A 13771-nucleotide genomic window follows, 5' to 3' on the forward strand; every position below is an offset into this window, starting at 1 on the left:
GTAGGCCTTCTGGTTCATTAAGCCTGCTCTGCCAATCAATAAGATCATGGTTAATCTTTCTGTGGACTCAGGTCCATTTACCCACCTGCTCACCATAACCCTTAATTCCTTTAATGTTCAAAAATCTATCTATCTTTGCCTTAAAAACATTCTACAAATCAATCCTGAGAAAGGGTTGCACCTGAAACATTGACTGTTCCTTTCCTCCAGATGCCGCCAGGCCTGCTGTGACCTTCCAGCTTCCTGTTTATCTACCTTTTTTCCCAGCTTCTGCAATTTTCATTTGGCCTAAACTGCTTCACTGGGCAGGGGAATTCCACAGATTCACAACCCTTTGGGTGAAGAAGTTCCTCCTCAACTCAGTCCTAAATCTGCACCCCCCCCCCCCCCCCCCGGCTTTATTGTGAGGCTGTGCCCCCTGGTTCTGGTTTCACCCGCCAGTAGAAACATCCTCCCTGCTTCCATCCTACCTGTTCCCTTCATAATTTCAAATGTTTCCATAAGATTTCTCTTCATTTTTTAATGCGATGAGCAATCTCAGTCAGGGCTCTCCGTTCGCAAGTATTGCTACCTCAGAGCTGACTGTCTGAGATTTCAGCTCGTGACCCTGGGGATCCTGACCCCAGCATGCTGGGAATCCCTGATATGATTTCCAGGATTCCCACCTGAGGGATTATCCCGTGGGGAAGCAGTGGAACAAAGCTGTTGAGAGGCAGAAGGAAAGGAGGAGATCTGGGTATGTGTGTCACATGTACTGGAGGCCTATTGGAGAAATATTAATCTTGAAAATTCTTGTTCTTGGTGCTGTTAGCTCTTCCTGACCTTGTCCTGGATGCCCAGCTTGCCCAGGAGTCTGCCTACCTTGAGGATCGGCCCCTCCACATGCTGTACTGTGCCCATGAGGAAGGCTGCCTTTCGAAGTCAGCGGACTCTATGACCTGGCCACACGGTCATCGCCGGCTTCTCCGTTTCTCATCACAGATCCTGAACATCGGACGGTCAGACTTCAGGCCCAGGGCTGGGCGACATGCCTGGGTCTGGCACAGCTGCCACGCGTAGGTACAAGGCTCAGGGCCACTCATTTCCTTATAAAAGGGCCACCAGCGAGGTTTGTGAAAGAGAAAAACAGAACTCAGCAAACACTGGGGGATGGAGCGATTTGTTATTCGGTTTGTAAACTCAACGCTCTCTCTCAAAATCCCCTCCGTTAGATTCTAGTCTGTAACTCACTCCAGGTATCTCTTATTCTGTATAACACTCGATTAGATTCGGGTCCATAACTCACTCTTAAGTGTTTATTATTCTACATATAAACCCCTGAACCCGTTGATTAGATTCCAGTCTGTAACTCACTCTTAAGTATTTATTATTCTGTATATAGACCCCTGAACCCCTCAATTAGATTCCAGTTTCTAACTCACTCCTCTATTTTTCTATATATAAACCACCCCGAACCCTTCAATTAGATTCCAGCCTGTAACTCATTCCTAAGTATTTATTATTCTACATAGAAACCCCCAAACCCCTCGATTCGATTCCAGTCTGTGACTCACTCCTGTATATCTATTTTTCAAGATTATAAGCCACCTCAAACCCCTCGATTACATTCCAGTCTGTAACTCATTCCAGGTATCTGCTACTCTATATATGAACCACCCTGAACACCTCGATTAGATTCCAGTCTGCAACTCACTTCCAGATATCTGTTATTCTGTTTCTAAACCGTCCTGAACCCCTCGAGCAGATTTTAGTTTGTAATTCACTCCCGGGTATCAGTTATTCTGAATATAAACCACCCTGAACCCCTCGAGCAGATTTTAGTCTGTAATTCACTCCCGGGTATCAGGTATTCTGTATATAAACCACCCTGAACCCCTCGATTAGATTTTAGTCTGGAACTCACTCCTGGGTATCAGTTATTCTGTATATAAACCACCCTGAACCCCTCGATTAGATTTTAGTCTGTAATTCACTCCCGGGTATCAGTTATTCTGTATATAAACCACCCTGAACCCCTCGATTAGATTTTAGTCTGGAACTCACTCCCGGGTATCAGTTATTTGATAACTCTGTCCCGTCTGTAACCATTACTTGGAGCTGTACCATCTGACCTTTCGAAGGTGGGGTCAACACAGATGGCAGGATATCAAAGATATCAAATGCTTGCCCAGTGCCTTTCACTGGAATGTGAAGAGAAGTCCTCAGAAAACATGCATCACAGGGTTTTTCTGGAAAACCACAGAACAGATGTTGTGAGTGTGAACAATACTGCTATCTGGGAGCCCATATGCAGACGTAAGTGCCTTACCTAACAGTCTGGCTCTTTGGCAGCTAATATCCTCTGCCAAATAAATTCCAGTCTTCAGCAAAGATCAAATTGCTTGTTGGAAGTTATGGGTTGAAAGCTCATTTGAAAAGCAGCAGCTGAACTGTACATTAGTGTTGGGGTTATGTCACATCTATTCAAAGCAAAAGATACTTGAGCTGTGTAATGTCTATTCCTGGTAATGAGGAAATACCCAAATTGGATCCATGCTTCATCATGGCCAAGGATTGGAGGAAAAAGTCAAATCACCATAAGACCATAGGAAATAGGAACAGGAGTGGGCCACTTGGCCCCTCAAGCTGTCCTGCCATTCACTAGGATCATGACTTAAAAATGGCCTCAATTTGAAGACAGCTGAAGGGATGCAGCTTTTCTTTAGGCACTACCTCTGCAACATCCCTAAGATTAACCAAACTACATGGTGGCTGATGGGTTATGGTTTGGTCATTGCTGTTACAAAGACATACATGATGGGATGTCATGTAGTAACTATAAAGGACATTGGTGAGGCCACTTTTAGAATAAATGGGGCGGCACAGTGGCTCAGTGGTTAGCACTGCAGCCTCACAGCACTTGGGACCTGGATTCGATTCCACCCTCAGGCAACTGCCTGTGTGGCGTTGGCACATTCTCCCTGTGTCTGCGTGGCTTTCCTCTAGGTGCTCTGGTTTCCTCCCACAGTCCAAAGATGTGCAGGTTAGATGGATTGGCCATGCTAAATTACCCATAGTGTCCAGGGTTGTATGAATCAGGTAGGTTATATGGGGATGGATCTTGGGGGGTCTCTGAGGGTTGGTGTGACTTGTTGGGCTGAAGGGCCTGTTTCCACAGCGTAGGGTTTTTATGAATTCTGGTCACCTTTCTACAGGAAGCATGTTGTTAAACATGAGAGGATGCAGAAAAGATTTACAGGGATGTTGCCACGACTGGAGGGTTTGAGCTATAGGAGAGACTGAATAGACTGGGGCTATTTTCCCCCTGGAGTGTCAGAGGCTGAGGGGTGACCTTGTAGAGGTTTATAAAATCATGAGGGGCATGGATAGGGTGGGGGAGTCCAAAACTAGAGGGCATAGGTTTAAAGTGAGAGGGGGAAGATTTAAAAGGGGACCTGAAGGACAACTTTCTCACTCAGTTAGAGGTATGTGTATGGAACGATCTACAGTTACAACATTTAAAATGTGACTGGATGAGTATTTGAATTGGGAGGGTTTAGAGGGACGTGGGCCAAATGCTGGAAAATGGGACGAAGTCAGATTCGGATGTCTAGTCAGCACAGTTGAGTTGAACTGAAGGGTCTGTTTCTTTGCTTTTTGACTCTGAGGATCTTTGATGACCAATTTATGCACAGCAAGAGCCCAACGAACCACAATGTGATGATTGCTCATTAATTTGTTTTGGCAGTTAGTGATGAAAGATAAATATTGACTAGGACATTGAGAGGACCCCCTCCTTTTCTTCTACAAAGTGGACCAGGCAATTTTTTTTTTGCCTTTGCCTAAAAAGTCAGTCAAATGCAGGAATGAAGAACATGACGATACAACATGAACATAAAAGGCCCAACATTAAATGGTTCCCACCGTGGGTTTTAAAGGAAATCAGTGAGAGCATTGCAGAATCCTTAACTATAATCTTCCAAAGTTCTCTCCATTTAAAACTCATTTCTTTAGGAAAATTGCACATTTCACTCTACAACTTAAAAAAAATGATAGAGGAAAACTAGGGAATTGTAGATAATTTAACCAAACTTCCATTGTCAGGAAGTTACCCAGACATAATAATTAAGGATAAGATGAATGAAGACCTTGAAGATTTTCAGATGATCAGTGAGTTTGTAAAAGCTGCATTAAGGGTGAAAGTGATTGAATTGTTTTGAAGAGGCGATTGAAGTTGAGGACAGGGGTATGTGTATGCTATTTACATGGAGTTATGAAAGGCATTTTAGAAAGTCCTTCACAAAGAGACAGTTAACTAAAGTTGCAGCTCGTGGAATAAAGGAATGTTATTGAACTGGTTGGGAAATTAGCAGAGGATCAGAAGTTAGAGAGCAGGGTGTGGTAATGCCAGGATATGATCATTGATGTCCCACAGGGCTCTGTATCAGGAAATCAACTATTCAATATATTTATTAGCAATTTAGATGGTGGGATAGAGAGACGCAGGGCAAATTTGCTGATGACGCCAAGATGAGCAGCGCCGTAAGCTTAGAAATTACTAAGATGTTGAGGTTAAGTGAATGGGCAAAACTGGGACCAGTGGATTTCAATCCAGGCAAATGTGAGCTCATCAAATTTGCAACGAAAAGGATGGAACTGGATACTGTTTAAATGCTGAAAAATGAGAGACTTTGGTGATTCATGGACACATATCACCAAAATATCATGAACAGATGCAGGTGATAATCAGAAAAGTTATTGGAATGGTGTTTGTTGCTTGAGAATAAGAACACAGGGGGAGTAGAAGTCACATTTGAGCTACACAAGACCCTGTTAAGATAGCATCCTGAGCCACTGTGAATAGTGCTGAACCCAGGAAAGAGATATCAGACAGAGTGCAGTGTAGGTTGATCAGAATGGTACCTGGACACCAAAGGTTAAATGACAAAGATAATTGAACAAACTGGGATTGTACTCCCCAGAATGTACAAGGCTGAGTGTGAAGAGATTTTCAAGATGTTAGGAGAACTGGTTAGGTAGATGGAGTAAAATAAATGCCCTCAAAAGATAGTAGAAGTTCAGAATTGTCACCGACTGTAGCGATTGGGACCGGGTGGACCACATTAAATATGAGGTTCTTCATTGGGTTGTTAACCTGGGCCACTCAGGAAAGGTCTGGCTGACCAATATAACCAGGCAATTAGAATCTCCACAGTTGAGGATCGACTCTGAGCTGGCTGGCTACAGCTGGGGTGCTGTGCACATGTAACTTAGTGGGAGATTTTGTGACAGGATCCAGTCTCTGTGCAGCTATTTCACTCACAAATGGCAACTGATGCTGAATAAGTAATAAAAAGCATTGACCTTAGCCCACTTGGTTTTAAGAAGGGAAAAGTCGTACATTTCTGAGGCCAAAATTACACTGGAGATGCCACTCAAAACTTTCCATCTTCTCCAAACCCTGGGAAGTGCTGACATTGTGAAGTACACTGGAGATATTCAAGTTCTTTCTGTAATTATTAGCTTCTTTGTGTGGTCTCATTGTTGCCACTGGAGTGAGGGTGACTCTATATTAAGAACATAGAACAGTACAGCACAGTACATGCTCTTCAGCCCACAATGTTGTGCTGACCTATTATCCTACTCTAAGATCAAACTAACCTGCATACCCTGCATTTTACTATTATCCCTATGACTATCCAAGAGTCACTTAAATGTCCCTAAAGTATCTGACTCCACTACCACTGCCAGCAGCACATTCCACACACCCACCACTCTCTGTGTAAACAGCCTACATCTGACATCTCCCCTATACCTTCCTACAATCAACTTAAAATTATACCCCCTTGTAAGGGTCATTTCCGTCCTGGGAAAATGTCTCTGGCCATCTAATCTATCTGTGCCTCTCATCATCTTGTACACCTCTATCAAGTCACGTCTCATCTTCTTCACTCCAATCAGAAAAACCCTAGCTCCCTCAACCTTTCCTCACAAGACCTGCCCTCCAGTCCAGGCAGCATCCTGCTAAATCTCCCTTGCACCCTCTCTAAAGCTTCCATATCCATCCTATAATGAGGTGACCAGAACTGAACACAATATTCCAAGAGAGATAATGGGAACTGCAGATGCTGGAGATTCCAAGATAATAAAATGTGAGGCTGGATGAACACAGCAGGCCAAGCAGCATCTCAGGAGCACAAAAGCTGACGTTTCGGGCCTAGACCCTTCTTTTTCGTTTCGGGCCTAGACCCTTCATCAGAGAGGGGGATGGGGGGAGGGAACTGGAATAAATAGGGAGAGAGGGGGAGGCGGACCGAAGATGGAGAGTAAAGAAGATAGGTGGAGAGGGTGTAGGTGGGGAGGTAGGGAGGGGTGAGGTTAGTAGGTGTGGTTTAACCAGAGTTTTATAGAGCTGCAGCATAACCTCACGGCTCTTAAACTCAATTTCCCTGCCAATGAAAACCATGTGCCTATCCAAGAGTCGCTTAAACATCTCTAATGCATCTGACTCCAGTACCACCGCCAGCAGCTCATTCCACACACCCTCCACTTAAAGTGGGGATTGACCAGGAAGAGCTTTGGGTCGATGAATATCTGGAAAATGAAGATTGACTATGCCTGAGGGACAAGAAAATGTCCCAATCAAATTTAATTCACAAACATCTGTTATCTAGATACCATTAGATAATCTTGTTGTGAAGATCAATGTAAAATAAAAGTAACAATTTTATAATTTAGATTGCCCTATGAGGAAAGAATAGACAGGCTGGGCCTGTATCCTCAAGAGTTTGGAAAAGTCAGAGGTGGCTTAATTGAAACTTAAATATAAAATCCTGAGCAGATTTCACCTCCGGATGGATGCTGATGGGATGTTTCCTGTTGTGAGAGAATTGAGAACTAGTTTAAAAATAAAAAGACTGCCATTTAAGACAGAGATGAGGAAGCTTTCTTTCTCTGTCAGAGGGTTGTGTGTCTTTGGAACTCCCTCCCTCAAAAGGCAGAGGATGCAGAATCTTTCAATATTTTTAAGGCAGAGGGAGATAGATTCTTGACAACCAAGGGGATGAAAGATTATCGGGGGATATACAGGATATGTAGACTTGATGTTAAAATCAGATCGCCCATAATCTTATTGATTGGCAGAGCAGGCTCAGTGGGCTGAATGGCCTACTATTGTTTCAATGCTTGTACAATTATACATGTTTAGACACTTCACCCTTTAAAATCCTATCACGCCTGCCAAAACAGTTGAGCTGACACTGAACGATGAACATTAGGAAGTTGCATTGGGAGAACAACTAAAAACTCTTTCCTGTTGCAGTCAGCGTGTGATTGGGTGAGGCTGTGAATCAGTTTATGGGGCCCAGGATTCCAGATCTTGTACTCTGTGGTTTTATAGCAGCTCTGTGATCCCCCCGAACATCTGCCTGGAAATTAGCTACTGGCTTTTGAGGAATCAGTTCCAGCATTGAGTAGAGGCCTTTTGGAAGGAGCAGGGCTTCCGGAATTTTCTGACCTTGCACCCTATAGAATTCCTAACTAATCCCATTCCTGGTTTATAACTCCTTCATCTGATAAAACACATCCCAACCGACCCCACCAGCATTCTCCCAAACAAGATTCTTCATGAAATGAGTTTTTTTAAAATCATAAACCTTGGAATTTCTATCATATTGATAACGTACAACAGCGATGTAATCAATTTTCCTGCTTTCTCTCTCATTAACTGATCTCTCCCAAGGGCAGTTGGGCTTAAAGATTGGAGTCAGTAAAATTCAGTCAGGACTCTGGGTTTTTTTGATTGTTGGCAGGAGTGAGAATATTCAAGAACGAAGTTCTTACAGATCTTAGCAAGATTACAACACAGGATAAGGCAGTTCTGCCCATTAGCATCTATGCTGGCCCTCTGCAAGAGCAATTCTTCTGCTCCTGTTTCCCTGCCTTTTCCCCCATAGCCCTGCAAACATTGTCTCCTTACAAAGTTATCCAATTCCCTTGTTAAAACCTTGATTAATTCTGTGTGCCACACTCTCACACAGTCCGTTCCATTCACTGTGTGGAACATTTTTTCCTTGTGTCATTTTTTATATTTTTGCCAATCGTGCAAGAAGAACAGAAGTTGCTGTAATAGCTCAGCAGGTCTGGCAGCACCTGTAAAGAGAAATCAGAGTTCATGTTTTGGGTCCAGTGACCCTTCCTCAGACCTGCTGAGTTTTTCCAGCAACTCCTGTTTTTGTTTCTGATTTACAGCATCCGCAGTTCTTTCGGTTTCCATTGTATATCTGCATCTGCTGGTTCTTAATTCTTCTGCCAATTGCAATGTGTTCTCCCTTTCTGTCCAGACCCCTCATGACTTGTCTTCACTTAATCTCTATCTCTCCAATTGATTCCTGTTACTGAAATTCCTCATACCTGGACCCACTCTCCTGAATCTTTGAATTTGCTCAAGGTTAAATAGGCCATTCAGCCAATCTGTCTCCACCTATCCAGTCTCAACTTAAACATCGATGTGGCATCTTGTTTTGGAAATTGCTTTTGAGAGTTCTCTTGCTCTCTCTTCTTACCCTCTTGCATTTAACTTTGCATCTGTGTCGCTTTGTACCAGGTTTGATTCCAACCTCAATCTTGCACGTTCTCCCTGTGTCTGCGTGGGTTTCCATTGGGTCCTCCTGTTTCCTCCCACAGTCCAAAGATTAGCTGGATTGGCCACACAATTGCCCATAGTTTCCAGGGATGTTCAGGCTAGTTGGATTAGCAATGGGAAATGCATGGTTATAGGGATAGGGTAGGTGGGTGGGTCAGAGAGGAATGCTTTTTGGAGGTGCAAACTTGATGGGCTGAATGGCCTCTTTCTGCTCTGTGGGGAGTCTACACCTCATTTTCTGTACAAGAACAGCAGTGAGTCACTTAGCCTTTGGGTGTCTTCCACTATTTAGTGACCCAACTCCATTACTGCTCACACCAGACGTCCCTTTCGAAGTGTCGTGATGACCGCTGCTCTTTTTTAAATATTTCCTGCTCAGAGATGTCTCTGCAGAGCAGTGGGGCACCTTGTGAATAGCACACGCTGCTTCTTCTGCTGCTGAGTGCCATTGGAGGAGGGAGAGAATGTTTTAACACAGTGGCTCAGTGGTTAACCCTGCAGCCTCACAGCACCAGGGACCCGGGTTCGTTTCCACCCTCAGGTGACTGTCTATGTGGAGTTTGCACATTCTCCCCATGTCTGTGTGGGTTTCTTATGGGTGCTCCGGTTTCCTCCCGTGGTCCAAAGATCTGTAGGCTAGGTGGGTTGGCCAAGGGATATTGACAGTGGTGTTCAGGAATGTGGAGCTTTGATGGGTTATAGGGGGTTGGGTCAGTGTGGACTTGTTGGGCCGAAGGGCCTGTTTCCCCGCTGAGGGGTTCTATCAATTAACAAAAAAGCAGTTCACTACCACTTTCTCCAGGGCAACCAAGGATGGGCAATGCGTTCAGTTCCAACAACGAGGGCCATCTCCAACTCTGTCTTTGCAAGCCCTCCGAGTGAGGTGGACAGAAAGGCAGAAAATAGTTTCTTCATATCACAAACCTACTCTTTTGCTCATCATCTTAGCCCTGAGTCTCTACTTAGCCACCCTCCTACTCACCTGGCAACCCCTTGGCTGTTTGTGACTGTGTTCTTGAAGTGTGGGTTATTAAGATCTTAACACACACTTGGGTCAGACGTCTCAGTAACTGTTAAACTACATTACATCATATATGATGGTAAGGCTATGGAACAAAAAGTTCAGAACTGCACGGTGTCTAGTGCTGCATAGAACCCATGACTGTTGAGACTGCAGTGACACACACAGTTAATCTCCTTGTTTATTAACGCCTGTCTCTGTAATAAGGATCCAGGATTGGGAGAGCTAACTGCAGGAAAGCGACATAAGAAAGCTCAGTACTTTGCAGAAACCACAACCCAATTATTTACACAGAGGGTTCAGGGAGAGTCGAAACAGGCTGAGGATATAGCAGGTTTCCTCTGCAGGCAGAGACTGTCGCAAAGTATTGATGTAGAGTAGGTCACTGGCTTTCAGGGGAGGGAACCAGGTGGGTGAGGGGGCACAGATCCCAGCAGGAGGGGAGAGAGTGGCCACATAAGCTGGATGGAGAGTGGGGTTATCATTTCTGAAGTGGGAAGCCACAAATGTTCAGGAAGTTTGAGGAGGGCAGGAGGTCATTGGACAGTGGAATCTCCTGCACCTCACCTCAAGAGAGGGTTAACTCTGATGTAATGCAGCGTGAAGCTGGATGTACGCAGCAGGCCAAGCAGCATCAGAGGAGCAGGAAAGCTTGATATTTTGGGTCCGGACCCTTCTTCTTTGAGGTCACTGTTTTCGCAGACTTCAGATCCAGATGCTTCTGTTCCAGCCAATAAATAAAACTAATAACTATAAACAGATCTATCCTTCACAAACATGATGAGCGATGATGTATATTTCTCATGATGAAATTATAAAGATGTCCTAAGTAAACTAGCTTGCACGTTGCCTGGGAAAAAGCACCCAATGTTTTTGCCTACTCGTAAACATGGATGTTTTCCTGAGTTTGTGGTCACATTGGAATTTCTGTCATATTGCATTATTTGTTAACATTTTGCTGTTCATCAGATCATTTTGAAACTATTTCACTTTTTCTGTTATCTATGTATCCTCCTTCAGATTGTGTTGGAGTTAAAAGATCCATGATAATGTCTTCTCCTCAAACTCTTCACCAGGACATTAAAACACCATCCACAACAAAGCCGCCCACTTGACTGGCAAGCCCTCCCCACCCCCACCAATTTACCACCGTCAACACCCTCTCCTTTCACCAGCGACACAGCAGTGTGTACTGTCTACAGGATGCTCTGCAGTAACTCACCAAAGGTCCTCTTGATAGCACCTTCAAAATTCATGAGCTCTACTGTCTAGAAGGACAAGGGCAGCAGATTCAGGGGAACACCATCACTGGCAAGTTTCCTTCCAAGCCAGTACCATTCTGATTTGAGAATACATCGCTATTCCTTCAGTGTCACTGGCTCAAAATCCTGGAATTCCCTCCCTAAAACATTGCTCCCTAGGCCACATGGATTATAGCAGTTATAGAGTCATAGAGCTGTGGAGCAAATAAATAGACCCTCCGGTCCGACTCGTCCATGCCGACCAAATATCCTAAATTAATCTAGTCCTATTTACCTGTATTTGGCTCTAAACCCTTCCTATTCTTATAGCCACCCAGATGCCGTTTAAATGTTCTAATTGTACTAGCCTCCACCACTTCTTCCAGCTGCACATTCCATACATGCACCACCCTCTGCGTGAAAAAGTTGCCCCTTAGGTTCCTTTTAATTCTTCTCCCCCTCCCCTTAAATCTGTGCCCTCTAGTTTGGACGCTCCCTACCCTGGTTCTAGAAGGCAGCTGGTCACCAGCTTCGTCAGAGCGGTTAAGAATGGAATGCCAGCAACATCCACATCCCACATTGGCACAAGCAAGTAAACAAAAGCAGTGGAATTCCTCTCCTCTGCCTGCCTTCTCCATCGCCCTCATCCAGACCCAGTGCCCATTGTAGAAATGTCTTCTTTGCCAGTTGGGGTGTTTCTTGTTAAGGGTGACACCGGGATCATAGATTGTTCTGGGAGTGCTGTCCCCGACGATGAGAGTGTATTTGTAAATGTGTGTCATCTGCTGATATTTGATGCTTTAAAATCATTCTTCGACATCAGCCAATTTTAGATGGTTGATAGCCCCAGAAATGTACATGCTAAAGTATTCAGCATCAGGGTGATTCTAACACTGGGCCAGTTCCTTCTTCCACCCCGTCTCTGGTCAGCGCTACTGACAAAACAATCATGTGTCTGTGCCTGAAGGTGAAGTTTATTTCTCTGAATTGCAACATATATTTAAATGAATATATCTAAAGACCTACGCTAACCACAGTCTGTCAACCCTCCCTTGTGTTGCTGCGTGTTTGTGCTTGAAAAGGGTTCAGACTGATGTATTGCATGTCTGTTGTTTGCGAAGGTTTTTTTGTGAAGTAAAATTCAAGGGAACGGTGAAATCTCACATCTGGGTAGTCGTGGACTCTGTCCAGACATTAAGGCCGGTTGTTGAAGTAGTACAAAGAAACATTTTACGCTATATCTAGTGGGACTCACAGTATTTTGCTGGAAGCATAGAAACCAGGAGCAAACACTTCAGGGAGCAGTGATACAGTGTTCAGTACCTATTGCAGTGATGACATTATCAAGCAAGTGCTCCCCAAATTGTTGGCTGTGAAATTGTGAACTGCCCAAATTGGCGAGCATGCTGCCACTTTCAGAGCCCACCTGGGCAGTGGCCCCTTTATGTCATTGGCTTCTCTACAAATTCAGGATCTATGGCCATCTATGGGACAATGTTGAAAGATTGGGTCATTGCAACTTGCCTTATTGCTGGTTTTCTTTGCCCAACAATGTTTTATTGCCCATCTGTGCTGGCCAGTTATTGTCCCTAAAGACCCTCTGGTATTTCCAAAACAGAACAACAATGCTGTATGTGCGGGGTTTAGCTGCTGTTTAGTCGCTGCTTATGCCTGTCATTGTTAACTCTGTTATGCTTCCTGTCCCACTAACTAAAGGACACTGCATAAATGAACTGTTAAGGTAACATGGAGTGAGCTTTTGACCATATTGGTGTGTTATGTTTCTGGTTGTAGCTCAGAGATGTAGAGATAAGGGAACTTGGCCCTAGGCAGGATGGTTGTCATTTCTTACTGAGATCTGCAGTTGGAGCCATGTTGGATAACAATTGTGCGTCTTTCACAAACCTGATGTCCATTTTTTTTGCAGACACTACCACAGCATGGAGGTCTTCACTCACTATGATCTCTTGACCCTGAATGGCAGCAAAGTTGCAGAGGGGCATAAAGCAAGCTTCTGTCTGGAAGACTCAGACTGTGAAAGAGGTAAGTCTGGAGGACGAGGAGGGATGGTGGGCAAGGTGGGCGGAGTTGAGGGTGGATTCTATGGCTGTGACGTCTCAATCGAAAGCAGAGATTGCTCGAGAAACGCAGCAGGTCTAGCACCATCTGAGATGAGAGATAAACAGAGTTAACGTTCCGAGTCCGGTGACCCTTCCTCAGAGGGCATGAGCTCTCGCTGTTTGGAGGTTTAGCCAGAGCTATGTCCATTTTCAGTGGAAATAAGTTTGGAAAGAGATGTTTCTCTTCACAATGATGGGAGATAAGGGTGTAGGCTCATGGATTGTGAGCTCTGGGTTTAGCAATTGGTTAGTGTGACTGGAAATTCAAAACTCCTTTCCCACTTAAGGAGTCACAAAACAGATTGAGCACACTTGGTGCATCAACTAATATTCACAAAAGAGCTGAGGACGAAGCTAATTCAGAGCAAGTTATAAAGGTAGTTCTAAAATGGGATGGTTTTTGTTGGGGCACAGTCGGGTTGATTTCCACCTCTCTAAATTGGAGATTCTTCATACAGTGTTGCAAGGTTCTGGGTTCAAATCCCGCTGTCGGACTTGAGTGCAAAGTTTGAAGCTTGTAATCTTTTCCAACCATTTCCATCAGGCAGAAGATACAAAAGTTTAAACACACCTACAAACAGGTTCAAGAACGGCTTCTTCCCTGCAGCTATTAGACTTCTGAATGAACCTCTCTAATTTCAGTTAGACCCTACAAAGTGGAAACAGGCTATTTTGCCCAACAAGCCCACACTGACCCATTCCCCGACTCCAATTACCCCATGGCTAATGCATCTAACCTACCTACCCCCCGTCACAATGGGCAATT

General features: G+C 44.4%; 1 protein-coding gene across 3 annotated transcripts in view; it reads left to right on the plus strand.

Moving 5' to 3' along the window:
* loxl4 (lysyl oxidase-like 4) overlaps nt 1-13771 on the plus strand; it is a 132953-nt gene that overhangs the window by 103330 nt on the left and 15852 nt on the right. For all 3 annotated transcript variants that reach the window (XM_048551018.2, XM_048551019.2, XM_059652996.1), the window contains exons 11-12: nt 812-1055; nt 12813-12928. In XM_048551018.2, the coding sequence (XP_048406975.2) occupies nt 812-1055; nt 12813-12928 (360 nt within the window). The remainder of the gene's footprint in view (nt 1-811; nt 1056-12812; nt 12929-13771) is intronic.

The sequence above is a fragment of the Stegostoma tigrinum genome, chromosome 20, assembly GCF_030684315.1.
Source record: "Stegostoma tigrinum isolate sSteTig4 chromosome 20, sSteTig4.hap1, whole genome shotgun sequence".
NCBI lineage: Eukaryota > Metazoa > Chordata > Chondrichthyes > Orectolobiformes > Stegostomatidae > Stegostoma > Stegostoma tigrinum.